At 42.9% G+C, this 26192-nt stretch overlaps 7 protein-coding genes and 1 long non-coding RNA gene across 11 annotated transcripts; 6 read left to right on the top strand and 2 right to left on the bottom strand.

Annotated features, from left to right (window-relative positions):
* The first annotated feature begins 349 nt into the window (after window positions 1–349).
* LOC111069143 (inactive pancreatic lipase-related protein 1) lies at window positions 350–2257 on the top strand. Of its 2 annotated transcripts, none has more exons than XM_022359045.2 (4): window positions 350–512; window positions 1049–1211; window positions 1279–1916; window positions 1978–2257. In XM_022359045.2, the coding sequence occupies exons 1-4, from the start codon at window positions 455–457 to the stop codon at window positions 2205–2207; spliced, it is 1089 nt and encodes a 362-aa protein (XP_022214737.1). In that variant the 5' UTR covers window positions 350–454; the 3' UTR covers window positions 2208–2257. The 2 variants fall into 2 exon arrangements, with proteins under 2 accessions (XP_022214737.1, XP_022214736.2); XM_022359044.2 differs by lacking the exon at window positions 350–512 and adding an exon at window positions 832–986.
* On the bottom strand, window positions 2237–8784 carry LOC111069142 (annulin). 2 transcript variants are annotated; one of them, XM_022359041.2, is made up of 3 exons: window positions 8280–8784; window positions 2627–4593; window positions 2237–2563 (listed from the first exon to the last, which is right to left on the bottom strand). In XM_022359041.2, exons 1-3 carry the CDS (start codon window positions 8410–8412, stop codon window positions 2339–2341), a joined length of 2325 nt encoding a protein of 774 aa, XP_022214733.2. In that variant the 5' UTR covers window positions 8413–8784; the 3' UTR covers window positions 2237–2338. The 2 variants fall into 2 exon arrangements, with proteins under 2 accessions (XP_022214733.2, XP_022214734.2); XM_022359042.2 differs by lacking the exon at window positions 8280–8784 and adding an exon at window positions 6520–6888 and having other exon boundaries at window positions 2238–2563.
* A 1001-nt stretch (window positions 8785–9785) lies between these two features.
* Window positions 9786–10843, top strand: LOC111069144. The gene is made up of 4 exons (XM_041593855.1): window positions 9786–10013; window positions 10071–10312; window positions 10369–10539; window positions 10598–10843. Exons 1-4 carry the CDS (start codon window positions 9816–9818, stop codon window positions 10836–10838), a joined length of 852 nt encoding a protein of 283 aa, XP_041449789.1. The 5' UTR covers window positions 9786–9815; the 3' UTR covers window positions 10839–10843.
* A 1138-nt stretch (window positions 10844–11981) lies between these two features.
* On the top strand, window positions 11982–13205 carry LOC111069116. The gene is made up of 4 exons (XM_022359014.2): window positions 11982–12235; window positions 12297–12547; window positions 12603–12776; window positions 12838–13205. The coding sequence occupies exons 1-4, from the start codon at window positions 12017–12019 to the stop codon at window positions 13046–13048; spliced, it is 855 nt and encodes a 284-aa protein (XP_022214706.2). The 5' UTR covers window positions 11982–12016; the 3' UTR covers window positions 13049–13205.
* Window positions 13206–14743: 1538 nt separating this feature from the next.
* Window positions 14744–17779, top strand: LOC111069163 (serine protease inhibitor 28Dc). The gene is made up of 2 exons (XM_022359072.2): window positions 14744–15714; window positions 16660–17779. The coding sequence occupies exons 1-2, from the start codon at window positions 14930–14932 to the stop codon at window positions 17612–17614; spliced, it is 1740 nt and encodes a 579-aa protein (XP_022214764.2). The 5' UTR covers window positions 14744–14929; the 3' UTR covers window positions 17615–17779.
* Window positions 17780–19394: 1615 nt separating this feature from the next.
* Window positions 19395–20116, top strand: LOC111069158 (succinate dehydrogenase assembly factor 4, mitochondrial). The gene is made up of 2 exons (XM_022359068.2): window positions 19395–19649; window positions 19712–20116. Exons 1-2 carry the CDS (start codon window positions 19595–19597, stop codon window positions 20014–20016), a joined length of 360 nt encoding a protein of 119 aa, XP_022214760.2. The 5' UTR covers window positions 19395–19594; the 3' UTR covers window positions 20017–20116.
* On the bottom strand, window positions 20103–24944 carry LOC111069157 (WW domain-containing oxidoreductase). The gene is made up of 6 exons (XM_022359067.2): window positions 24781–24944; window positions 24213–24722; window positions 23971–24150; window positions 20624–20753; window positions 20436–20564; window positions 20103–20370 (listed from the first exon to the last, which is right to left on the bottom strand). Exons 1-6 carry the CDS (start codon window positions 24870–24872, stop codon window positions 20188–20190), a joined length of 1224 nt encoding a protein of 407 aa, XP_022214759.2. The 5' UTR covers window positions 24873–24944; the 3' UTR covers window positions 20103–20187.
* LOC111069159 lies at window positions 21175–22252 on the top strand. 2 transcript variants are annotated; one of them, XR_005967986.1, is made up of 3 exons: window positions 21175–21433; window positions 21501–21691; window positions 21899–22252. It is a non-coding gene; the product is annotated as an uncharacterized LOC111069159 (long non-coding RNA). The 2 variants fall into 2 exon arrangements; XR_002607255.2 differs by having other exon boundaries at window positions 21792–22252.
* Window positions 24945–26192: the final 1248 nt, after the last annotated feature.

Raw genomic sequence — 26192 nt, 5'->3', positions numbered from 1 at the left:
AATCTATTATAGTTGTTCGTAGCTCTGTTCGAGCTATGTAGAGAAATTATCTTATAATATAATAAGAATATACTTCCTGCTGCAAGTTAAAAACCTCTGCCCTTTTTTAATATACCCTCTTCAAGGGTATAATAAATTCGCAAGATTCCAGACAAAACTAAATTTGTTTGATGATACTCGTATTTTCCCTGTAATTTTTCCACCACACAACAATCTGTTTGCAATGCACCACCGCACCAACTTTAACCCCATTAACAGTACCCCGCCACGGATATCCCGTGGAGCTGTGATAAGCACTTGCAGCTGGAAGCTTCTACCTGGGGAAACTCCACAGTCCAAAAGACAGTCTTGATTGACACCTGTCCCTGTCCTGGTTTATCTAAGAAGTTGCTGCCACTATAAAATCGTAGCTGCTTTGAGCCGTGCCACAGTTTAAGTCGTCGGACATTCAAATATGTTGAAGCTTTGCTGGCTATACGTGGCTGTGGCCGTGGCCCTTGCCTGGCTGGCTGGTGAGTTATGGATACGCTTGGACACGGCTTTGTCTCCGCTTCTGTTTGAGTCGCTTCTGGCCGAGTTAATACACACACAAAGACACAGCAAGACAGACAACACTGAGAACTGGGCACTGAGCACTGAGAGTGCGCTTTCATTCAGAGTAATTAAAGCGCTCCAGGCCAAGAATTAATTGCTGGGGTACAGCAACCGGTTTCGAGGATTACAAATGCGTCAGCATGCCCTCATTAAAGTGTTTCTTTTTCGGTTGTGCCCTGGGGTGGGGTCATCATGGGGAGTACGTCGAATCGCGACAGATCAGTCGATGGGCAACGTTTAGCTGGTCAAGATGTCCTCCAATGCGCTGGCCTGCATCTGCAATGTGATCAGTCCCTGCCGGAATGAAATCTCCAACACCTTTGTGGTTATCCAGTGGCTCGTCACAGGCTTTGCGGCCCTGGCCCAAGTGGTGCGGCCCGTGCTGCTGCTCTGTAAAGTGTTTTATCTAACCGACTGGGGCTTTAACTGATTGCTTTCCGCTTCTCTTTTGCAGTTGGCATACGCGGTGAGGTGGCTTTGAGTCAGGAGGACTACAACAAGACTTGGATCTACATGCCAAATGGCGAGGGCAAGCCAGAGGTCGCCTATTTGGTGGAACCACCGCCGGAGAATCGAATCAATCTGCCGCAGCTCATCAAATTTGAGCTCTATGGAAGGTGCGTTTGCTGCTTCCACTTACATACAGACTTACAGCTTCCATTTCCCATCCTCTGCTCCTTCCAGCGATGCCTCTCTCAGCTCCAGTGCAGACTTCTGGATCGACGACAACAACTTTGAGTTCTCGCAGCGGCACAAGCGCGATACCTGGCAGGAAATGGCCGAGAAGTTCAATCCCGCATTGGACACCAAGATCCTCGTTCACGGCTGGAAATCGAGCACCATGAGCAACTCCATTCAGTCCATTCGCGGCGCCTACATAGAGCGCGGTCAGGTGAATGTCTTCGCCATCAATTGGCAGGATCAGGCGGACAATATCTATTACCTGACCCCGGCACGCTACACGGTGCAGGTGGGCAGGGCGGTGGCCAAGCTAATCGATCTGCTCGTCGAGGAAAAGGACGCAGATCCGCAGCGCATTCACCTGATCGGGCACAGTCTGGGTGCCCATATAATGGGCTATGCGGGCTCGTACACCAAGTACAGGGTGAATCGTATAACAGGCCTGGATCCGGCACGACCTGCCTTCGAGGATTGCATTGGACCGGAGAATCATTTGGATGACACGGATGCCAATTTTGTGGATGTCATACACAGTTGTGCGGGCTATTTGGGCTTTCGCAAGCCCATTGGCATGGTGGACTTTTATCCGAATGGCGGTGGGCCACCGCAGCCCGGCTGCAAGGAGCTCTCGCAGATTTTCAGTGAGTAATTAAAGCTTAAGCTTAAAGCCTCTTTGTGCATTTTCCAATATATTTTCTCCAGCTGGTTGCAGTCATGGCCGCTCCTACGAGTACTATGCCGAGTCCATCAATTCCCCCAAGGGTTTCTATGGCGTGCCCTGCTCTGGTCTGGACGAGCTGAAGGGCAAGAACTGCACTGGCAGCAAAATCCTGATGGGTGATCCAGTGCCACGCGATGCTCGCGGCATCTTCTTTGTGAAGACCGCCAACAAGCCGAGCTATGCCCTGGGCATAGGCGAAATCTTGAACTGATTTGCGTCATTTTCTGTTTAAAATATCAAAAATTATTAATATTATTATTAGCATTAGAATTATTTACAACAAAATCACTTAGAAATCTATGAATACAAAGCGAAACCATCAATCCATCAGGACTGGATCTCTTAGGCTATAACATCCGTGCGTCGTCGAATGATATTGCTGCTTCGATGGCTGCCATTCGGCTGCAGCAGATCCTCGGGACGTGGCTCGATCTCGTAGTGCTTGTAGCCATCCACATCGTCCAGTTCCTTGGAGGTAAACTTGGCCAGGAGTGTGCCGCGCCCGGCATAGGGCGGAACATACTTAAATGTGGCTGCCGCTGTGCCGCCCACAGGGATCTCAGTAATCTGTGGAATAAGTTTACATTAGCAACGGACATTCGGTAGGAAGGGGAAGGCATGCCGACCCACCTTGAACTTCAATGGCTGCTCTATGCCCGGTCCCTCGACGGTAAAGAGGCCCTTGTGCAGCGGTATGGGCAGCGGATTGACCAGACGCAGGATCACATCCAGCTCCCTGCGTGCCACAATGCTGCCCTCCCCCATCTGGAACTTGATGTCCGGCTTGCGCACACGGAAATCATCCTGGGCATAGTAGTCGTAGTCCGTATCCTTCACGCGCGCAGACGCGGAGATCTGGAAGGCCGCCTGGGAGGAGAGTTTCTCGAAGTACTCCTCGAAGATCACCTCCATGCGCACGTATTCGCTGGCCTTTGGCTCCAGCTGCAGCTCGAAGCCCATGGACTTCACCTCCATGGCGCCGACGCCCGTGTAGAGCACCGCATCGCAGTTGACTTGACCCGTGGCCAGGTGGCTCTTTTCCGCACTCTTATTGGTCACCTTTAGCACGACGCTGAAGTTCTCGCCAATTTTGATGTCGTCCTTCAGTTCCATATCGAACTCCACCTCGTTGAAGTTGTCGTTGAGGTAGTAGCGACTGAAGGCATGTCGGGACTGCTTCAGGGCCCTCAGCATGGTGCTGCGCTCCTCCTCGGAACGCTCCGCATGCTTGTAGCTGTCCGTGATGTCCTCGCGATCCCACTTGAGCACCGCCTTGGTGCTGATCAGATGGCCAATGGCCAGGGTGTCCTTTCGCAGCAGCTTCAGCGGCTGGCTGGGTCCGTTGTAGCGCCAGTAGAGCTTATCCGCGTTGACCTCCGCAAAGACAAAGCCACCGTCGAAGGGTCGCAGGATCTCGCCATGCTTCACCGCCAGCACAGAGGCGGGGCCCACGCGGTACATGTTGTCCGATGCCTCCTGGGGCGTGGCGTCCACCACCTGCCAGCCATCGTAGGCGCCATGCTGGCCCACGCCCAGATCGGGTCGCTGCATCCACAGCTCGTTCCACACATGATAGTTCCAAATGGAGTCGGTGGTCTCCGCGTCCAGCTTCTTGTTGTTGGCATCGATGAAGACGTCGACGGTGAGCGAGGCCTGGGTGTCATGGGCCGACGAGTAGCAAGTGATGATGCGAGCGGGTATGCCCAGACTCCTGGCAATGGTGGCCAGCACGCCACTGAAGTTCCAGCACTGCGCGAACTTCACGGACTTCTGGGTCTTGTGGAACTGCTGCAGGATCTCCGCGGAGCCCGTCCACTTGGTGGGCGCCACGCCGCCCGAGAAATCCTCCGACCAATTGCCCAGCAGCACACCATCGTCGTCCACCGAGTTAACCAGCGCGGACAGGGCCCGGGCCACGCGCACAGGATCGCCCCTGTAGGCGGGTGGAATCCTACCGACGGTGCCGAGCACCTTCAGGCTGCACTCGAGCACATGCCGCTCGAACTGGCCAATCTTCCACACCGAGGGACGCAGCCGGTTGTAGGAGCCGCGCCAGATGAGCGTTGTGTCGTGCATCACGTACTCCTTGCGCTGCTCGCGATCCTCCAGATACACCTGATCCTCGGGGCACCAGGGATTGAACAGCACGTAGATGGGCAGCGGCACGGGATAGCTGCGCGAGCCATCGCCCAGCAGCTTGGTGTCGATATCCAGGCGCCACTCCGTCACGGGGCAAGTCGATGGCGGTTTGATCAGCACCGTCAGCAGCGCACCCTCGTGTGTCTCAATGCCCGCACCCCATTCCAGGGTGTCGCCCAGATCGTCGATGCCGTCGTGTGGCACCAGAGCCGTCAGTGTGCCATGTCCGGGCCTGGGATTCTTGTCATCGGCCACGCTGAACACAAAGTTGATGGCATCCTTGCTGGGGCTGTAGTCGCGATTGAGCTGGATGCGCAGGCGGAAGGGTTCGCCACGGCGCACGATCAGCGCCTCCTTGGCTGCCGCCGCATAGAAGTGGCTCGTGTGGTGCTCATTGTGGTTATCCTCCTGGCAGAGATCCACTCGCAGCACGCCCAGTACCGCCGAGAGAGCAGCATCTGTATAAATCACACACAATCAGAGATTAGTCATTCGTCAGGCTCTCATTACAGTCATCTGTCACTGAGCAAGGGGTTTCGGGTTGATCGGCACTGTCTGCGATGATCTCATAAAGTAAATGGCCTGTCAGCTGGTCTTCCACTGTGATCCATGCGATCCCCTTCCTCGCAACATGCGCTCACTGACGACTAATCGCCTTTGGCCATAAACATAACAAACTTGTGCCACAATGGCCAAAAAGTTCAATGCCAAGCCAATTAATTCTCTCAGTGGACGACAATCAAAATCAAAGTGACGCCAACGCGCAACAAACCAACAACAAGAAAATAGTTCAGCGAAATCTTTTCCAAGCAAGTAAGTATGTGTCAAAGAAAAAGAAAAATCAATTGGTTGAATTTTATGTTGGGCCAAAGAAAATAGAAATGCCTAAAGTTTTGGCCTGTGCAATGTCAATATTTGAATAAAAGATTTTTTGTATATTTAAAAGCCAATTTAGGAACGTTGTGAATCACAGTCAATTATAGGCAAAAAAGGTTTCTCCATTTGGTCAATAAAAAAGGCATCGAAGCTACACATTTGAGTACATATAGTAGGTATCTCATTTTAACATTTTAATAATTATTTTTAGCGGAAAGAAGAGCATGTCAGCTGAAGCATAAAAGATTTCTGTCAACACAACATACATATACTATGTATGTAGAACTTAAAAAAATAAGTAAAAGTAATTTTTCTACTAAGGAAACTTGTTTGAAAATCAAAAGTTTATTATTACCAAAGATCTTATAATAAACGGCAAGAAAAAAAAAAAATATTCGTTCTTCTTTCGTTAAAATTCACTTTTCTACAAATTAATAAATGATCAATGGATTTTGGCCAAAGAAAATATTATTCCCCCAGAGATTATACATTTCAGCACGTTTAGCTATAAATTGAAACTATAAAGAATATACATATTAACTGAATTTTGAAAACTAAAAATGCATCTAATATTTTTTGCTTAAAGCATGCCATTGGGGACTCTAATTGCGAGGATTAAAATTTGATTTGTTTGAATTATTTATTGCTTCAATAAACATACAAGGAAACTGTGGTATTATTATTGATTGCATTTTTTTTTTGAATTTTTAATGTTTTAAATTTTGTTTTTGTAGAAATCTTGTTTAATGATGAACAGGTTTCAGAGAAACGACTGAAAGCTTCTTAATTTTTAGGAAAAGTAATTTTGTGTCTGAAATCCAATTACCAAAACGTAATCCAATAATAAAAAGCGGTCTCTGCCCCTTTTGGTTTCACTTTCCCTGCGCAACAAAAGATATTTCCCCATTCTCCAATCTTGTGCCATAAAAATCTAAGCACATTAGCTAGAGAGCATGATCAAAAAGGAATAGTTTTTTTTTATTGGGAATTATCTTGCAATTATGATTTGTGGCTGACAGAAGCCTCGTTGTTCCACATGGCTGCCGCTGCCCACCTTTTTGTGCGGTGTTCAATCAGGAGAAGCAAACAATTGAATCGTTTCAGATGAACGTTTGATAGGAATTTCAACTTTGATAAGCAAATGTAATCGAGTCAAATATTTGATGTAGTATATATTCACATATATATTATTCGCTTAAAGATATGCATAATGAACGTATGTGTTTGTGTGTTAAATAATTGCGCAAAATAGCAAAAACCTCCCGAACGTGTCAAACAACCCATACAGAACAACAAAAACGGAAACAAAACACACACAAAAGTGAAGTCATAGACCGAAAAAAAATAAATTAAATACAAATCAAACAAAAGCAAAAATTAAATAAAATTCCAACGATTCGAAAATATTTCTAGTAGTTGCCCAACAACAAGTGTCATATAACACGCTTTGTTTTAGCTAATTTATGTTAGGTTTTTCTATGATTGTTTTTAGTCGTTTAGTCATTTACTTTCAATGTCAGGACCAGGACGTATGCTGCGGAAAGGATTCACGCGTCTGGGCGGGGACTGTGGCCACCAGCGTTGGATCCAGCTGGGTGTATAATTCCGGTAGTTCCAGTAGCTCATTTTAACTGCTGGCTAACACGATTCGGCTTAGTGGAATTAATGCCTCGGAGCACTATTTATGTGCTACGGTTTACACAAGCGGCAACAGTAACCGTAATAACTATAATAACACAACGCGGCGACCTAACGGAAACGCTTCAAAGTCTCTTTTTCGAATAGGTCTGTTCTGTTCTGTTCCGTTTTGGTCTTTGTCCCGTACGATTATATCGAAGCGAACGCGGCAACGCTTTAAACTAAACTGATCACTCTCTGCTCTGCCCATCAGTAAATCGCTTGGGCCAGATAGTTGCCTCGCCTCCAATGCGTGTGTAGCGCTCTCAAAGATCTCTCTGCATCTCTCTCGGATTGGTAGTCTATCATTAATAATTATTTACGGGAAGCAGCGCTTGAGGGCAGCTTCTAAGCGAACCGTTGGTAAGACGACGAAGAAGCTGTTTCAGGCACTACGTCATCGTTCATGGGCAAACAACATCTTGATTGGAAACCGCCTCAAAAGAGCATAGAGAGCAAACTGATTGCTATGCACGGTACTCGTAGGAGTCGAGGGGTATATTCGTATTCATATTCCAAATGTATTTATCAGGCAGAACAATAAGTTTAAAAATTTAATTGTTGCTCAGAATTAACAAAAGATTTTATAAGGAAATGACTGTAGGAAACCTCTGGAAAACTAATGGATTAAAAATGACTCAAATAGGATCAGAAACCATCACTGAGCATGATTAGAAAATCAAGCATTTTAAAGATTTGTAAGCTACTTTTTATAGTTATAAAAATAACTAATTTTAATACTTTTTAAGACAATGAAATAATATAAGTTGCAGGCAGCCTTCGGTTTTCCTCCCAATTATCAATTATTAATAATAATAATTAATATTATTAATTAGCTATTTTTCTACCTAATGCACAAAAATTGGTATACCACAGTCGAAACTTCCCCAGCTAAACTAGTTTTTCTTAGGAATTTCTGAATGATGATCATCAATTTGCATTCGCAATTTAAGCTGTGATCTTATTAATCATTTCATTCGCTATTTGTGAGTAATTATTGTATAAATATCGAGTAATTTTTCGGCTATAGAACTGCTGTGCAAGATCATTGTCAGCCGGCAGGTGTTTTTAGCCTTTTGTTTGTTTTTATTCAATTTTCAAAAATTGCAACTATAAAATGAAATAATTCGAGTGGCTGAGTTGGCGATCTAGACAAGACACAAGATTGTGGGCAGCTAACTACGAATTCTGCTACACCCACGGCAGCAATTTGCATACATAAAAGGCGATATAAATACTCATAGAAGCGAATGCATAATTGTTGGTATGAGTACGAGTATTGCACAACAAAATAAATCAATTTGAATAGATAGTCAACAAAAAAAGTAGCAAAGATCAAATGAAATGGGGACAAAGAGAGCCTCAGATTTGGAGTAAACTTTTGGGAGAGGAATATTATTTTTACGGACAAAAAGGAATATAAATAAAATCAAATTTGGGAGAGAAGAAACCCTCAGACATGGAATAAATTAACAATATCCTCTAAAGTTGATTCTTCAACGGCTACAAAAGATAAAAGTAAATAAATCCAACAGACAGATTTATTCCGATATTATTCCTTCCCTAATTCGTTATCCTCATCGCCACTCACCCGTTTCATCTCGACTGGGCGCTCCTGCCATATAGTTTCCATTGACATTGCGCACGCGTGGCTTGGTCTCACCCTGATCATTCCTCCTCCACCAATCCTTACACTTTTTGCAGTACGACAGTTTCTGTCCCATGCTTCGTTCTCAACTATTCTGAAACTTTGACCAAGGCAGGGCGTAGTCAAGCTTCGAGTATATCTATTGTCAAACCGGTTCGACTGTCAATAAGGCTTTGATAAGGCTTTGGTGTGGTTTGTGGATGTTTTCTGATGAACTTGTAGGTGCGGCGATATTTGAACTTCAATGCCCGAAGTGTGCGAGCTGTCCACAATTAGCTGGCATTTTACTCGTATATTTGGCTAAAGTGCAATGGAATGCAAAGTCGCGACAATTTAAACTGTAACAGCTGGGATCACGTCATCGTCAAAAGCTTCGAATTGAACTGAAACGCGCCAATGCTCGACGGCGACTGTTGAGGTAGCCCGTTCCATTCGGGCATGGCATCTTCGCTCAAGTGTTTTTACATATTATTCCAATGCCTGACCCCAGTGTCAGATAGTAGATGGCCTCGGGTGTCCAAAAACCAGACATGCGTGCGTAAATTGATCGGCTTTAATGGAATGGAGAATAGAAACATCTCTGAGAGCGGATCGTAATTGTGTCATGATTGACTTTTGATTTCTAGATGGTGTTGCTGCTGTTCTTGGGCGGCCAATTAATGCCTTAGGTGTAAAGATGAGGTGTGGCTGCCTGTACAGAATCTCGGCATCTTCATCGAAACTACATATTTATTCAAGGCAATCGCTGCTAAGGCGGATGCTGTCTCTTGAGTAGTTTGTTGTTTTTTTCGAGGCTTTTCCAGAGAACATAGAACATATTGCAGGCAGCCTCTAAGCTGGTAGTTGGAGAAGAGAATTAACCATTTAATGAATGATTTGTTGTATGGAGAACTTTCAAACTTACCTCGCAGTTTACTTTGGTTTTCAGCCAGATCGCGGGAGTTACTCAATATAGTTATCATCCCATTTAAAAATTTAAAATAAAACATAACAACAAGCAGCTGATCACCGGCGATAGTTACTCGATTACTTTTAGCGCAAATATGAGCAAAACTACTATCGAAAAATGTCGATTGAATTCATATAAAGAGATCATAAGAGAAGCAATAAGAGAGTTTTTAAGTTAAGAGCAACCCCAGAATGCTAATATATATAGGTAAGCATTAAGAGAACCTTATCTCTAAATGTTCTCCCTTTTGTATACCCTTTACCGACGGTTAATACGAATTTTACGAAAGTTTGTAAGGAAGGAAGTTTGAAGGAAGCTTCGACCGAGACCACATTAACAACATATATTTTTGATCAGATCGGAACTATCATTCGAAAAAATATATCATATAAATCAAATAACGTTTTGTCGAACTGAAAGGGTATAATAACATTAGCGCTCGGTTTCTGACTCTCTTCTACTCACGATTTTCCCTATTGTAAATGCGATAAACATTTATGCTTTCAGTTGCAGCTTCAGCTGGATATCTGATGGACTCGAAATTGTTAGAGATCCCTCGTGATCAGTGGACAATCTTGAGAGATGTTTATGCCGGCGATCGCACAAATCTGACCGGCTATGACTTGATAGAATACTTCTTAAACTGGACACCAAGCTCGAGTGATGAAACGATCAATATATATACAACTGATATAGAATTTGCAGACCACGGCAGATATATTTTAATTGTTGCTCTCCGCTCTTCATCGGTGATCTATAAACTAATGTTAATATTTTTCTTGCAGCATTCTGTGGCCCAAAAGGCGTATGTTTATTTGAATACTGTGAAGGGGTCTCTGGAGGAGCTGCAATCGGCGCTGTGTACCTTAAATCTGCAAACTTGGCATTTGATTTGTGGCTACGATGAACGCTTAAAGCCAGTTGTTGAGTATTATTGGTCAGCCAGAGGACAGCCATGTAAGCTGGTACACCAAGAGACGCTTGTCTACCATTTGCCCAAATCCACAATTAAGAAATTTCCACAAACGTAAGACTGTAATTCCTGTCTCTATGAAATATTAGCTAATAACCAAAACATTTCAGAGATACCCCACAATTTCAGTGTCGTAAGCTGGAGCCTGTAGATTCTCGGGTGGTGGATAGGCATTGGCCCTATCGCTCTGCCGAGTCTCTGCTACTGATAACAGGGCTTATACGGAACAATATTAGTGCTGGTTTCTTTGAGACTGGAACACTGCATGGCTGGTGCCTCAGGTGCGACAGGGAAAGGCTTTTTGTGATATACTCTTACATTGTTACCTTTCCTCCATAGATCTCCGCATGGCAGCTTGAGCAACTTGCATGTCTTAGCCGCGTACAGACGTTCGGGTGTGGGTTCCAAGATAATTCGTTACATGGCCGAATTAATTGAGGCTAAGGGCTCTGAAGTGCTGGCCACTGTTGTGCCTGAGAATGAGAAATCACGCAAAATGTTTGAGAAACTTGGATTTGAAGTGATCAACAAGCTGTATTGGTCGGCAGTGCCAGAAACACTGAAGCAGGCAAATGAATAATATTTTATTATCACTGAAAAGCCTTAAAATATTCCATATATTGCGAGCTCTTAAAGAGGGCACAAAATAATTATTTAAAAAATAAATTTAAATTTTAAAGTACATACAAATAGTTATCTACAGAATTCACAGATTTGTTTTACTACACCGATAGAAAAAAGCCCTGAAATTTTAATATTTTCACTTAGATTTTAATATTTATGCCATTGATTTTCATCCAAGAGTGATTGTATTAAAATTGAATATTTTTCACTTAAATTTTGATATTAATATAGAAATATTTAAATTTAATATATTTCATATTTAAATTTAATATGTTTCATATTCAAATTTAATATGTTTCATATTTAATGTTAATATGTTTCATATTTAATGTTAATATGCTTCATATTTAAATTTAATATGTTTAATATTTAAATATAATATGTTTCATATTTATATTTATATTCATTTTTAACTAATTGGTTATTATTTTGCGTACGCAAATTACATTTCAAGTCCTCATGGTGTGAATTGGTTAAAGTTTTCAACTAGAAATAATCGCAACATGAATAGGACTGCATTGGCCCCGTTTTACTGTGCATTCAAGGCAGCAGCAGCTGGAACTAGATGGAAATTCGAGGGACATAAAAAAATAATATAAACATAGTTAAAATAATTACAAAAAATATTTGATTTCATTTAATATGGAATATTTAAAATAAAAAGTTTTTCCTTTGGATTTTAAAAGAAAATTTTTAAAATCAAGTCATAATAATATTCAATTTAAATATGAAACATATTAAACTACAAATTTAATATATTATAGTTATTTTGAAGTGTTTTGTATTTAGATTAAAGTATGACCGTATTAAAAAAGCATTTTTAATACATTTATATTTGAATCAAAGTGAATTCTATTAAATTTTTACTATGTTTGTATTTAAAAATGGCATTTTAAATTCAAATATGATTGTAGTTATTTTTACTATGCCTTTTTCTATCAGTGTAGCTTGCGCTTGCTTATAATAACTAAAATTCAGCAAATATCAGCGTTTTCTTATCTGAGTATTCTCTTTTACTCGTATTACATTTCTCTGAGTCTCTAGCCGCTAGACGCTAGCGTATGGGAGGGTGTTTCGTGCTCTTTGCATTCAATCTTAGTTCTCTATTGTTTATTCGGTTTTCATCAATCGAACATGTCGGTACCCATGGCGGAGGAGGTGAATTCACTGGTGGAGATACCACGCGAGGATTGGATACAGCTGCGGGAACTCTATGCCGACCGAAATACGGATCCACATGGTTCCATGTGCATTAACAACTATATCAATTGGGTGCAGCAAGAACCAGAACTGCCAGTCAGAGTATTATCGTTAAATGGCGACTGGCAGCGAGAGGGAACATTCCTAATAACCGTGAGTACAAATGTGATAATTTTTATAAGAGAATCCCAATGTTTGATTGCTCTCAATTAAGGTTGATATGGGAACAAACCTGCAGCATCTCTACTTCAACACATTGAGCGATGATCTGAGCAGGGTGACAAAGGCCGTGGAGTGCCTGAAGCCCTCCAATGATGAGTATCTGTTCTTTGGGTATAGTTCTCGCTTTGATTCTCTGGTCAGGAACATTGGAAAGACATGTACAGGTATCACCAAAGAACTCAGTATTGTGGACGTTGTTTGGTATTATGCCAGCAAGCAAGTTGTATCCACCTTCACCGTCGAGTAAGTCTCAATACTCCAATGTTTTGGACTCCCATTTCATTCTGTTTTCTGCCAGGGTCCCAAACGGCATCAGACTGGATAACTTGAGTATTAAAGATGCCGAAACGATCAACGAAATTTGGCCACATCGTGCTGATAATTCTGTGAAATTTGTCAGGAGATTGATACAATTTAATGTGAATATTGGGGCCTACGATGAGACGGGAAAATTGGTGGCCTGGTGCCTGAGGTGAGACAATTCGATTGTCTTACGATCTGCATAACACTAACTCCTTGTGCTCACTCGATAGATTGCCCATTGGTGCCTTGGGTTTGCTGCAAGTTCTCGAGTCCCATAAGCGTCTGGGCCTGGGCAGCCTCATGGTTCGCGCTCTGTCCAAAAAGATCAACGATTTGGGCGATTCAGTTGTGGCTCCGGTGGTGCCACAAAATACCGCCTCACGCAGCATGTTTGAGAAACTCGGTTTCCAGCAAATTGACACAGGCTATTGGGCCGAGTAAATAGATCAGAGATAAGGAAAATAAAATACCCCCAACCGAAACTCTTATCTGAATGGGCTGTACTCTAACCTAAAGTATCAAACGTAATTTTGCTTACAATTATAATTTAATCTAATTATTGTTTGAGTGCCTAATAAATGACGAGTCAGTTTTGTTACTTTTGTTTACTGAACTTGAATGACTTGCAGCAAACAGGAGTTGAGATGACAGGCAGTCAGTGCTTGGAGGGAGGCATAGTAACAGCATTCAAGTAATTGCAATTTAATTGGACTAATTGATAATATCAATTGACATATTGTTTGTGTGTTTAATTTGTGTAAATAAATAAAATACCATAACATTATCTGTGTTTTGGTATATCCCTTCTGGGCACAGATTGCTTGGATTAAACGAGTGACTCATTCAATCACGGAATCGGCTCTGATGAGTCATTAAAATGTTATTTACATTATAGTTTCTTTAACCTTTGTTCTACTTTTTAAACCAATTGTTGGCTTGGTAGCGATAATCAGATTGGCGTGACAAAGTTAATTTAAACTTCGTTAGTTTGCCTGACGAGGCTGAAATTTCACGGTGTTGCAGATTAATGATGATAAAAGTTCAGCGATTTCTATACTATACTATATACTATACTATATATACTATATACATTTGTACAGAATTTAGTTCAGTATTTAAGAGTATTCATATACAGAAGAGAAGGTGAAATTGTTTTATTTAATAAAAATATTAATTTATTTTCATTCGTTAATGGGATATTTAGGGTAGAACGTATTTTCAGACAAACTGACAGCCAGCTCCTTTGTTTTTCGAAAGAGAGTTTTATTTTTACGTGTGAAATTTCAATTTACATTGAGAATTGAGAATACTGAATTGAAAATAAATTGTTCGAACAACAAAAGTTAATTAGAAAAACTTCAAAAAAGAGTTACATTAAACCCATTTTATTTTTGATATCCCCTTTATTTCCCCTAAATGGTTTTCCTGTTCTTATACTGCAGTTAAATGTTCATAATAATCCCCGTTCTTTGGTAATAATTTGTGGCGGCTTTTACCAGCATCATCACTTGACTTGAACTCATTTCCATATAATACAAGAATATAAATGGGGAAACCCCGCCTCCGCCAAACTTTATCACAAAAGCAACTGTCGGAGCACCACAAAGCGCCGCAAACTTTCCAGTGACGTTGCCTGAGGATACGCATCTAACATAAATCAAATAACATAGCTTATAAATATTTAAACTATTTGCTCCAATACTCTGTGTAGTTGGCCAGGAGAGACAGACTCGGAGTGGGAGCACAACATTAGTATGCACGTCACATGAGGTTGGTCCGGGAGAGCGAGAGCTTCAATGGATTTCCGCTACTGGTTTCGCAGAAAAATGAGGCAGGCACCGGCACAATGTCTCACCACCCGTTCCACCCAGAAAGTACCCGACGACTGCGAATCAATAACAAGTGCAGAATGGGGGGCATGGGCATGGGCATCAATGTAAACAGAGTCGTGGGTATAACCCAGACCAGTTGGCATGAGCATGAGTCGACAAACCATATCATCGGAGAGCAAATTACAGGGCCAGAGAGACAGCGAGAGAGAGCTCGGCTTGAAGGAACAGTTGGTATGAAACCTGATAACAAGTTTCAGAAACCGATTCAAGTTTTATAATGATTCGCGCCGAGCGTTGGCAGTTTAGTTGTCTGGTGTCTGTTCTCTGGTGTTGGCAAACGTAGCTGCCTCGATCGACGTTCCGTTCGCGATTCTAAGCTCGCGTACTCGCACGCATACTAAACAACAAAATATATACTATATATATACAGCCATAGCTGTGTGTTCACTGATCCGATTAGATTAAAAGAGTTCACTGTTAATTGCACAATATGTGGCGCTTACTCTTGACGCTTGTGGTGCTGGCGAGTGCGGCTCGCTCGGAGACGGAGCTGTGGCGACATGATCTTCGCAGTCCCGAGACCCAGGCCTACATAATGCGGCTACAGCAGGAGCAGGCGCAGGTGCAGGCGCAACAGCAGCCAGACAAGCTACAGCCACTGCCACTGCCACAAGCACAGCCACTGCCACAAGCACAGCCACAGGCCATACAGCAGCCCCCCATACCGGAATCCGCACCACTGGCATCGCCCGGCCTTGTCAACAGGTACTCAAACACTCAAATAAATCCAACAACTGCGAGTGCTCCCAGCTCTGCCTGGGCTGGCGGTGTCCCCAGTTCTGGCTCCGGCTCCGGCTCATCCTACGTGGACGTTGCCAGCTCCGATCAGATAGCTCGCAGCGTCTTGAACTTCGCCCAGAATCTGGCGAATCAACTGAGCGTTAGAAATCGCAAGACCGAGGTATTCTCGCCCCTCAGCATTGTCTCCTCGCTGGCACTGCTGCTGCTCGGCGCCAAGGGGCGCAGCTACCAGGAGCTGTCCTCGGTGTTTGGCATGTCGGATACCATTAAACTGCACCAGCAATTCGGCCAGATGCTGCAGGATGTGCGCCAGCCCACACGGGACTTGGTGTCCGCCCAGCGGCCACTGGTACCGTGGCGCATAAACAACGGCCAGCGCACATATCGACGCTCCCAGCGACCCGCACCCCACGAGGTGCATCTCGCCAACGGACTTTTCACACAGCTGGGCTACACGCTCAATGCCGGTTACAGGTGAGTTTAATTAACCATAAACTGGATCCGAACACCGAGTTTGGTTCAGGTTGGATGCGATGGGAAATGCCATACGAGACTATTAGTGGCTGCCTTGGGCTGCTGCTGCTGCTGCTGCGGATCGAGCCGGCGATCTGGAATATCAGGAATGATTCAACATCGAAGCATGCAAAGTAGGGTTTGGGAACTGTTTGACTGCAAATACTCAATGATTTCACTGGCTAATCATATGTAATATAATATCCGTGAAGTTTCAGTGCAGAGAAATGTGCCAGATAGAATCGAATGCAGTTTGACTTGAGAGGGAAAAACGTTGCTTACGAATTAATTGCTTTGGAATGCAAATTCCCCATTAAGATTTACACATTCCATGAAGGGAAGGAATTCTATAGAATGTTTTAGTATCAGCATTACAGATGCAAATATGTTTTCCCTTAAAAATCATAAATGCATGCAAATTTCACTTCACAGTCAATAATATCAATGGGAAATGAGATTAAATCAGGGACACCAATGAAATAACTACCAGCACGCTTGAGAGAAAACTTGCTCACAATTATGGAGATTAAATCAACTGAATTATCAGCAAAGCTGGAGGAAATCCAGAATTGTTCCGACTGCCTCGCCCCCTTTTTAATCACGTGGGGTCAGTGAAGTTCGAACTGCAATAAAGATTTAATTAGAACAAGAAATGTGACGGGATGCTGAACGAGCACTATATTAATTAGTAATAATGTGGCATAGAGTGAAATTCTCCCTAAGCATTCATGATAATTCAGTTCCAGTCAGGACATATGTAAATAGGAATTAGTCTCAGTGAAATCTCCCTAGACTGGCTGCCAGAGCCACCTGCAACAAGTGCTCGTTCCTAATGATCTTGCACTAATTTGTATACCCAACAATGATTTTTTACTCATGCTCCCCTCTTTTATTTTGCATTTGCAGTCAAGTGATTCGCGACATATATGGCTCTGATCTGGAGACGCAGGATTTCGAGGCAAGTCCGGCCAAGGCGCGTTACAACATCAACAGCTGGGTGGCGGAGCACACCCGCAACCATATCGACAGCATCATATCGAGCGACATACCACAGAGCACCCGAATGATCCTGGCCAATGCCCTGTACTTCAAGGCCTTCTGGGAAACGGATTTCATTGAGTCCGCCACCAAGCCGGACAGTTTCTATCCGAACGGCGAGGGCACACAGCCGGTGCTGAGCGTCCAGATGATGGCGACGGGCGGCAGTTTTCCGTATCACGAGGACCATCAGCTGGGCTGCAAGATCCTGGGCCTGCCCTATCGCGGCAACCTGAGCACCATGTACATCATTCAGCCCTTCAAGTCGTCGGTGGACAAGCTGCAGATGCTGCAGCAGAGACTGAACGCGGACGTGATCGAGGACATGATCAGCAAAATGGTTCGCCGCTCGGCCGTGATGGCCTTCCCCAAAATGCACATCACAGAGTCCGTTAGCCTGAAGACCATGCTCCAGCACATGGGCCTGGGCGGCATCTTCAGCACCGTCCAGAATGACCTCTCTCTGATTGCCACAAACGAGGCGCAGTCGTCGTCGGCGGCAAGCGGTCGTTCAGCCTCTGCCGCGTCAGAGCGACTGAGCAATAGTCTGGGGGGCAACGGCCTACAGAGTTTGGAGGCCCAGCGACGTGCCTCGCCCGCGGCACGCTCCGATCTAGTGGTGGATGACATTGTGCATAAGGTTGACTTCACCGTCAACGAACAGGGCACAGAGGCAGCGGCAGCCACCGTCACGTATGTGAAGAAATCCGGACCCGATGTACTCTTCCGGGGCGACACACCATTCATTGTCTTGGTGCGCCACGATCCCACTAAGCTAATCATGTTCTATGGCATCATCAATGAGCCGCCAACGGCTAATTAGGTTTCCCCTCGAAAGTCTGGGAATTAATGCGTAAGATCGTTGACTTTTTAGTTAGGCATTTAAGAAGCAATTTAATCTGATAATAAACTAAGTGAAATAGTGTACAACAAATGGAGGCTAATTCTGTTTTGAGTTTGAGTGTTGTATTAAATATTTTTAATTTAAATTTATACCGCCAAAAACCGATTGCTTGTCTATCGAAGAACTGCCATCACCAGAACGAGCTTCGTCAAAAATCCGCCAGTTGCGCCGCCGGAACCATCGAACTTGCACGAGTCTGGCAGCGCCAGGCACAACTATGACGGTACAAAGTTGAAACAAAAGCAATACACCTTATTATGTAAACAATGCAATAAAAAGGAAATTTGAAAACCAACAAATCTTGTAGAATATTGATATATCTATCGGATAAAATTATTTTTTTCGGGCTGAGAAGGCCAACTAGCTAGTAATATTAAACCGAATATCAAAATCATGGAATACGATTTTAATCAATAAAATAGAACGTTAACCCTTTGTCGACCAGGGGGGTATATAATATTTCCTCGAAATTTATGTAACTTTAACAAATATTACGCATTACAGGTGAAAAAAAAGGGGTGTGAAATGGGTTAAGTTCAAAATGACCAATTTAGCGCACAAAAAATACTGACATTTTTCGCTCTCAATTCGTGGTGGTTTTTCAAAATTTTCTCTCTTTTTTGGGGTGAAGAGAGCGTTTTCGTGGTGATTTTCCGTGGTGTGAGAAACATGTTCTTAACGGGAACGCGTATGGAATGACGCAACACTGAATCTTCATTCCATACGCGTTCCCGTAAGATACATTTGATTTGTATGGGAAAACTTTCAGCAACATGCTAGCAGCATTGTTGTGCAACTTTGGCACGAAATTAGCAACAATCTGCATACCTTGGGAAAATGGATATTATGGACTTGAGATATTGTTTGTAATTTCAGGCACCAATTAATGAAAAAACTACTCAGTCTCTGTTTTAAAGATATTAACGAAATTTTGAAGCTCATGGGTTCCAATAATAGCTATCAGAACCAGGATAAATGTATATATAAAACACAAACATGAGCATTTATAGGTAAAAAACATGTCAATCTAGGATAAAATGCAATATTAATGTTTGAAAGCAGCTTGGAACAACAAATTTAACATCACTTAAAGGAAATAAGGTATACAAAAGTACATACGCATAGAAGAAACTTGGCTGACCAGCAACAATGACGTCACATTTAGTCAACATTTACGTTTTATGCTTTGGCCGTTTTTGTTTGAACCTTATTATGGAAACAATCCAATGAAAAAGAGTTCTGAAAACTAGCCAATCCTGAAAAAAATGTATTGAGGAATTGGAACAAATTAATTTCTTGGGGCAGACAAGGCTAACTAGCTAGTAATATTAAACCGAATATCAAAATCATGGAATACGATTTTAATCAATAAATATAGAACGTTAACCCTTTGTCGACCAGGGGGGTATATAATATTTCCTCGAAATTTATGTAACTTTAACATATTTTACGCATTACAGGAGAAAGATGTCGGAGGTCTTTTTTGTTTTTTAAGTAAAGAGGAGGACGGAGCTACACGGAACTTTTACAAACAGTATTGTGTTCCATGGTTTAACAAAGGGTGCTCAGCTTTTTAAATAGAGGGGTGTTAAGTGGGTTAAGTCTCGTTTGATCGCCGGATTGCACTGGTTTTTTTTTCTCGAAACAGAAACACTATTCGCGCGGTCACACTGAAAAACCAAAACAGGCGGGCAAAAAAAAAACATAAAAATAAAACCTCCACCCGGGCTATAAAAGCCAACCGCCACATCGCAAAGCATCACAAAAACAAACGCGCAGCCCCGAGTGACAACACAGAAGCAGCTGTGTGAGATTAAAGTTCCAAAATCCAGAGTTAAAGTCGAGCGAAGTGCCGGTATTTTCTTGCATAACAAAAGAACAAAAAGAAAGACAATCAACATGCAATCCATGGCCAAACAATCCATGCGCGCCCTGCCGCAGGTGGGCAAGCAAGGTGTGTGTTTAATACTCCGCGAGTGTTTCCCGAAAATAATCCATCTCCATTTACCAAATTAGTGAGCTACCTGTCGACGAGCAGCGCCTGGCGGGCAACAGTTGGTGGCGGCAACGACTTGGTCGTTGAGATTACGGAGCCCAAGACACGGACCGAGAAGCTGATGGCCTTCCAGAAGAAGCTGCGTGCCAAGACGCCGCTTGGAAAACTGGACGAGTTCTCGCGCCATCCCTACCAGGAGAAGGAGCCCCTGAAGCCGTGGCCCAATCAGACGAATCCCCACACAGGCGAAATCGGCGGGCCCGCCGGTCCGGAGCCCACACGCTATGGCGATTGGGAGCGCAAGGGTCGCGTCTCCGATTTCTAGTCCTCCCCATCCAAAAAAGAGTTCCTTTAGCTAGCATCTAGGCTGTTATTTAAAAATTACAATTAAGAAAAAAAGCAAATCACGTATACTCGAAGCTTAATATTATGTTTTAGTGTATAAAATAGAAATACAAAAATTTTACAAAAAATACAACATTGTTTTTGGTGTGATTTAATGGTGCTTCAGCAGTTCTTCAGTCAGATGCTCGCTGAGCTGCCACAATTTCTGCTGCAGTTCAGAGCTCTTGGAGAGCTTGCTGGGCTCACAGAAGAAGCAGTTGTTGAAGTAGAGTCCCGACAAACCCGTCAGCTCGTTGGCGGTGGCGCAGTAGATGCTTGTGGCAGCCGCTTGTTGCTGTCGGAGAATAATCTTACAAGTGAACAAGCCAATTAAATGCAATGCGTATTTCTCTTGCTCACCAGGGACTTGGTAAAGGGTCTCACGAGGGCAAACAGCCAGCGGTAGAACCAATAATTACGCGACAATTCCGTGGATACCATATTTCCAGGATGCACAGAGAACACGGAGATTCCGCGTTGCTTCCAGCGCTGCAGAAAGAGTTAATTAAGTGACCCAATTGTGGAGTCCAAATTTAGCTGTGACTCACTTGGGCCAGTTCCTGGGCAAAGAGTACGTTGCACAGCTTTGCATTGTTGTAGGCCATCATGCTCCAGTACTTCTCCGCCGGTGGCGACACATGATGCACGGCCAGGTTGTCCACAGGAAGATTTGCGAACCTAAAGATACAGAAATAATTCAAAGGAAAGGAGTGTTTTATTATAAGACGCATTTGTTTGGTTAGCCCAGTTATTCAAGTATGGATCTGCATATATTATACGTCCAGACGAACCCATTGGACTTTGCTCTCCCCCCAGTGAACGCCAATCGCCAAACGAGTCTTGATTGGCATTGTCGTTGTTCTTGTGTATTGCCGGCATTTAACGCTCGTTGTTAATGAGATGCATAAAGTCAGAATCAACAAAGTACAGGGCATTGATAATGACTAAGACCCCTCCTACAGATCCATATGTACATACATATATCATACATATATCAAAATGCACCCAACAATGGAACAAGTGGCTGGGCTATTGAAACAAAGCTCCAGACAATAAACTCTGGTGCCACAAGGACAGGACAGGACAGGACGGTCGGAAGTGTACATGAAATTGAACTCTTCTCAGAGTCTGTTTAGAGGGGCTTCATCAATGGCGAGGCAGCTGAGAGCTTCGTGTGTGAAGCCCCGTTATCGTCACGTGTAGCGCATGCTCAGGGCGCATAGAGCCGCCACCAACATGAAAGTTTGATTGGCGCACATTTTGGACTTTGGATTTGTTTTCATTTTGCAAATTCCCGACCAGCGCTCTCGGCTTGGGGCCCCTAACAGAACAGCGCTACAGAATACAGAACGGTCGATGTAAAAATAACGACGCAAAAATCTATGCAAATTTTACTTTATTTATATGTACAAGTCTGCTTTCTAGATATAATGAACTCATTGTGGCTGGCGGGCTGTTGTTCGGGTTTGTGGGAGTTAATTGATGGTTTGGTGTTGCGGTAGGTACAGGCCAAAACGGGTATACGTGTTGTTTATAGCACTCGTGCGGAATGGAACATATTTAAACAGACGTGCAACGCGGGAATTGATTTCAATATTTAATTCTAGCTTATTTATGTAAATAGCTAAAGAAATAATTAAATAATATTTACATTTACTAAATGCATTTAATAAGTTTTGCATAATGATGCGAAAATCTTTTCAATTGTGCAAACAGCAAATTGTGTTGAGAGATCTTCTATCATTTTAGAATTGTTTGCCCTCGAAATGCTTCGAAAATATTTATCAGTTAGCACCGATTTGATTCGCTTTTGACCCCAATAGCAGCTGAGCGCAATTAATCAAATCTCGGTATACATTTTGTGGCATACATGACTATCAGCAAGTACACCGAGTGGCGCACGCGACTTTCTGTGGCATGCCCAGACCGGACTGGAGATATATGTATACTCGAAACGAGAAGCCAAAAATGTGGTACGTGAGCAGAGCAACGCACACATCAGACAGCAGCAGCAGCAGGAAAAAGAAACCACCTCCAATACTCGTAATAACAACTACAACAAACTCTCCAATTGCGTTTTGTGCTTCTTCCGCTCGATTCAATTCACGCGAGTCTTCCATCATTTTTCTGTGTGATAGCTACGCACAGTGGATCAAGACATAATACTTATAAAAAAAACTATGTATGTACATTTTTAGATGCAAAAGAGATCTTTTACAGAATTAGAAACCTAGAGGTTACCTATTAATTCAACTTGGGGAAGTTAAAGGTTTAAGTTAAAGTTTGACTACAGGAAATAAAGGAAGATCCTTGAAAGTTCAGGCGTTGAATGAAGTTATGCACTTTGGTGGATTTTTATTCCAAACCCTGTGAGGGGGCAGTGTTGCAATCTACCCAAGAGAGATCTCCATCTATAGAGATCAGTCATAAACATATTAGGATATTAGGATCAGTCATAAACATATTAGTATATTATCAGTGGTTTTGTGCCAAGTAAGAGCTCCTTACATCTTGGCTTCCGCGAGTATATAAAAATCCATTCAAGTTTTCTTCTTATTTAAACATTTCTACACGACCTTCTGCATTCTGCATAAACTAAATCCCACTGTGCTATCATCTGCACGTGAGGGTGCGCCCTGCTGTATGTGGGGTTTCGATAATGTAATCAAAGCTGTGGCGTTGTTGTTGTTCTGATGGTGGTTCGTATAGTGGTTGATTTGGATTTATCTGAAATTACGAGTACAAACATATTGTGCGCAGCAAAAAATGTAAATGAAGTCGCTGGATGGTGGCAAAACATTGTTTTCAAATCTACATAAGTTCAATTGCGTTTCGCCTTGAAACGAGACCAAACCAAACAGAACTTCAAACAGAGACGAACGGCAGATGAAGTGACGCCACAAGATTAAACCTTTTTGGAAACCTACACTAGCCTACACGGCATAGCTGCGCAATGAGCATGCAGGCGAAAATATTTATTTTTGGCTCGCACTATGAATAGTTTAGCCCCAAAGCGAAAAGAAACCGGTCGGGTCCAAAGTCCACAGTGTGTGGAGGGGCATAAAAGTGCAATCAACTCGCAAATAAAATAAATAATAAGCGATGGTTACGACTACCAGATACCCGCTAGTGTAGCAAGATCTTTGAGATCTGTGAATCACTATAGATATTAAGCTATGAAAACTGTGTTCAAAATAAATGTAAGCCTCTATTTAACAATCATACATCTACATATGTATGACTTGATCTTTACTAATTTGGAGATCGGTCCAAAAATCTATCCGTATCATGCAATCCGTATAGGATATATTTTTGGAAACATCTTTCAAAATTACCAATATTCTACAGATATTTCCAGCGATTAGCAGTGATTAGCTGATGGTGATCCAAAAACCACATGCAAGTCAGACTTGGGTACTTTGGTCAATGATAATAATATTCGCCACTTAATCGATTGTAGGTGTTGGGAATCGCCAAACGTGTATGTACTTCTGTTCCTGTTGCAAACAGCATGATGAATGTACCTCATACTCTACGAATACCGGTTGCAATAATGTCAAATGGTTTGCCGGGCAAAGCAAAAATATGGAACTTGAATGAGATGCACAGTGGAGGCAGTAAAAGTGATTACAGCTCAAAATGATACTATAGCCAAAGGAAATAAGTGTTCTAACCGTAGATAAATATAATAATAAATATATCAATAGATTTTCGGTTAGATTTGACTTTTGTTAACTGCCCTTTTAGGATTCTATGAAATTCGAAACTTGAGGTTGAGATTTGTCGCAAAAGACACTTCAGTTAATCAATCCAGATGTCTTTGTTATCAATTGTGTAAATTGCAAATCAGTCCTAAGCGTATACTGTAGCCCTTATCATATTTCAAACTATGTACCTGTGTGATTCAGATGACAGCACCACAATCCTCGTCTTGTAATCGAACAACGTATCCAGCTGCATAGTCAAGTAGAAGTGGGACAGATGCGATACTTGGAATGTGGTCTCCAGACCGTCAACGGTGGTCGTATAGGGTAAGGCAAAAACGCCAGCGTTCAAAATGAGGTAATCAATGTGGCTGGAATATAAAAGCATTTTAAAATTGATTATACTAGAAACGTATTTTGTCTAGTCACACACCTAACACTCTGCTTGATCTCCTGCACAAATTGCTGGACAGCACGCAATGAACTTAAGTCGAGGGCCACAAAGCGACAACGAGCCCGTGCCGCGGGCCGTTCCTGGGCAATCCGGTCAATGGCAGCCTCAGCGCTGGCCCGACTGCGACAGGCGAAAATGATATCACAGCCATGTTGGGTCAGAGAGCGAGCAGTCTCAAAGCCAATGCCACAGTTGGCCCCTGTTATCAATGCGATTCGTCCGTGCAGATCCTTGCCATGGAGCACCTGTAGTGCTGTGCTGCAGGAATCAAATCTCTGCCGGACTTGGGCCACATTCTGAGTGGGCTCTTCCACAGCAAAGGCCAGGCGGGGATCCACATTGCTCCGCTGCTGCGTCGCTTTGTTCAGGAATATGAATTTTTTCAGCTGCTCGTCATAGTACTTTTCCCAGCCCAAGGGCAGTTCCCCAGTGATGCGTTTGGATCGCCCAGTTCTGGGATGTGTCCATTGGGAGGTTTTGCTCTGCTGGCTGGAGAGAAAAACAACATTTATTAGCAAAGTTTTACGACTGAACTTGACCTTTATACTTCACGTAGCAGACAGTGCCGTCGTCTGTGGCACGCTCTTCCCAGCCGGGGGGCAGCTCATCCTCACTGTCTGTATCCGGTAGGGACATCATTTTTTGCAAGTTTTTAAAGCTAAATTTAAAATTTTAAATTTAAATTCTGGAAACTCGCGAAAATAAAAAAAGACTAAAATATACCATACGTGACCCTCAGAAATATACCAAAACGAGAAGGAACGTGTGAGTCGTTTCTGGGGACACGACTCTACTTATACCCGTACTCAGTCAGTATATACATACACTTTTGAGCTTATGATTTTTTAGAATTTTAGAAAAAAAAAAAAAAATTGTACATTTTACATTTTTTTGCTACATATGCTATCTACATCTACATATAAAATGTCTATTATACATCTAACATGTAGATTGTACATGTTCCATTCATATTCTACATCTCCTCCGCTAGGGGTTGCTCGCGCACTGAACGCGGCAGAGTGTGCGAGCGAGAAGGAAAATGAGTTGTGTTGTCGTGGGCGGAAGGGGGAGGGGAAGCAACTGAAAATTAATTTCTTCATTCTGGCTATAATTATGATCCGATCTGATTCAGATTCGGCAGTCTGGTAGATATGGTCATTCTCTACGATACTGCGTTTTTAGTTTTATCGTTTCTTTAAAATTGTGCCTGCCACAGATTTTCGTCCTTTGTGGGGGCGGAAGGAGGCGGGGCGAAATTTTGAAATACACTTGTAGCAGTGTGATATCACATGAGTCTGGAAACCAAATTTGGTTGCCCTAGCTCTTATAGTCTCTGAGATCTAGGCGCTCAACAAGACGGACAGACAGACAGACAGACAGACAGACATGGCTATATCGACTCGGCTATTGATGCTGATCAAGAATATATATACTTTATGGGGTCGGAAACGTTTCCTTCTCTGCGTTACGTACATCCACTTTTACCACAAATCTAATATACCCCTTAACTCTTTTTTGAGTACGGGTATAAAAAAAAAATTTTACATATTACATTTTTTTGCTACATCTGTTATCTACATCTACAATGTATATTTTACATCTAACATGTAGATTATAGATGTACTATTCATATTCTACATCTTTTCCGCTAGGGGTTGCTCGCGCACTGAACGCGGTAGAGTGTGCGAGCGAGAAGGAAAATGAGTTTCGTTGTCGTTTGTTGGAGGGGGGGCAGGGGAAGCAACTGAAAATTAATTTCGTCATTCTGGCTATAATTATGATCCGATCTGATTCAGATTCAGCAGTCTGGTAGATATGGGCATTCTCTACGATACTGCGTTTTTAGTTTTATCGTATCTTTAAAATTGTGCCTGCCACAGATTTTCGTCCTTTGTGGGGGCGGAAGGGGGCGGGGCGAAATTCTGGAATACACTTGTAGCAGTGGGATATCACATGAGT

This window comes from Drosophila obscura, unplaced genomic scaffold (assembly GCF_018151105.1).
Source record: "Drosophila obscura isolate BZ-5 IFL unplaced genomic scaffold, ASM1815110v1 contig_200, whole genome shotgun sequence".
NCBI classification, from domain to species: Eukaryota; Metazoa; Arthropoda; class Insecta; order Diptera; family Drosophilidae; genus Drosophila; species Drosophila obscura.
This window is presented reverse-complemented; position numbering and strand designations above follow the sequence as displayed.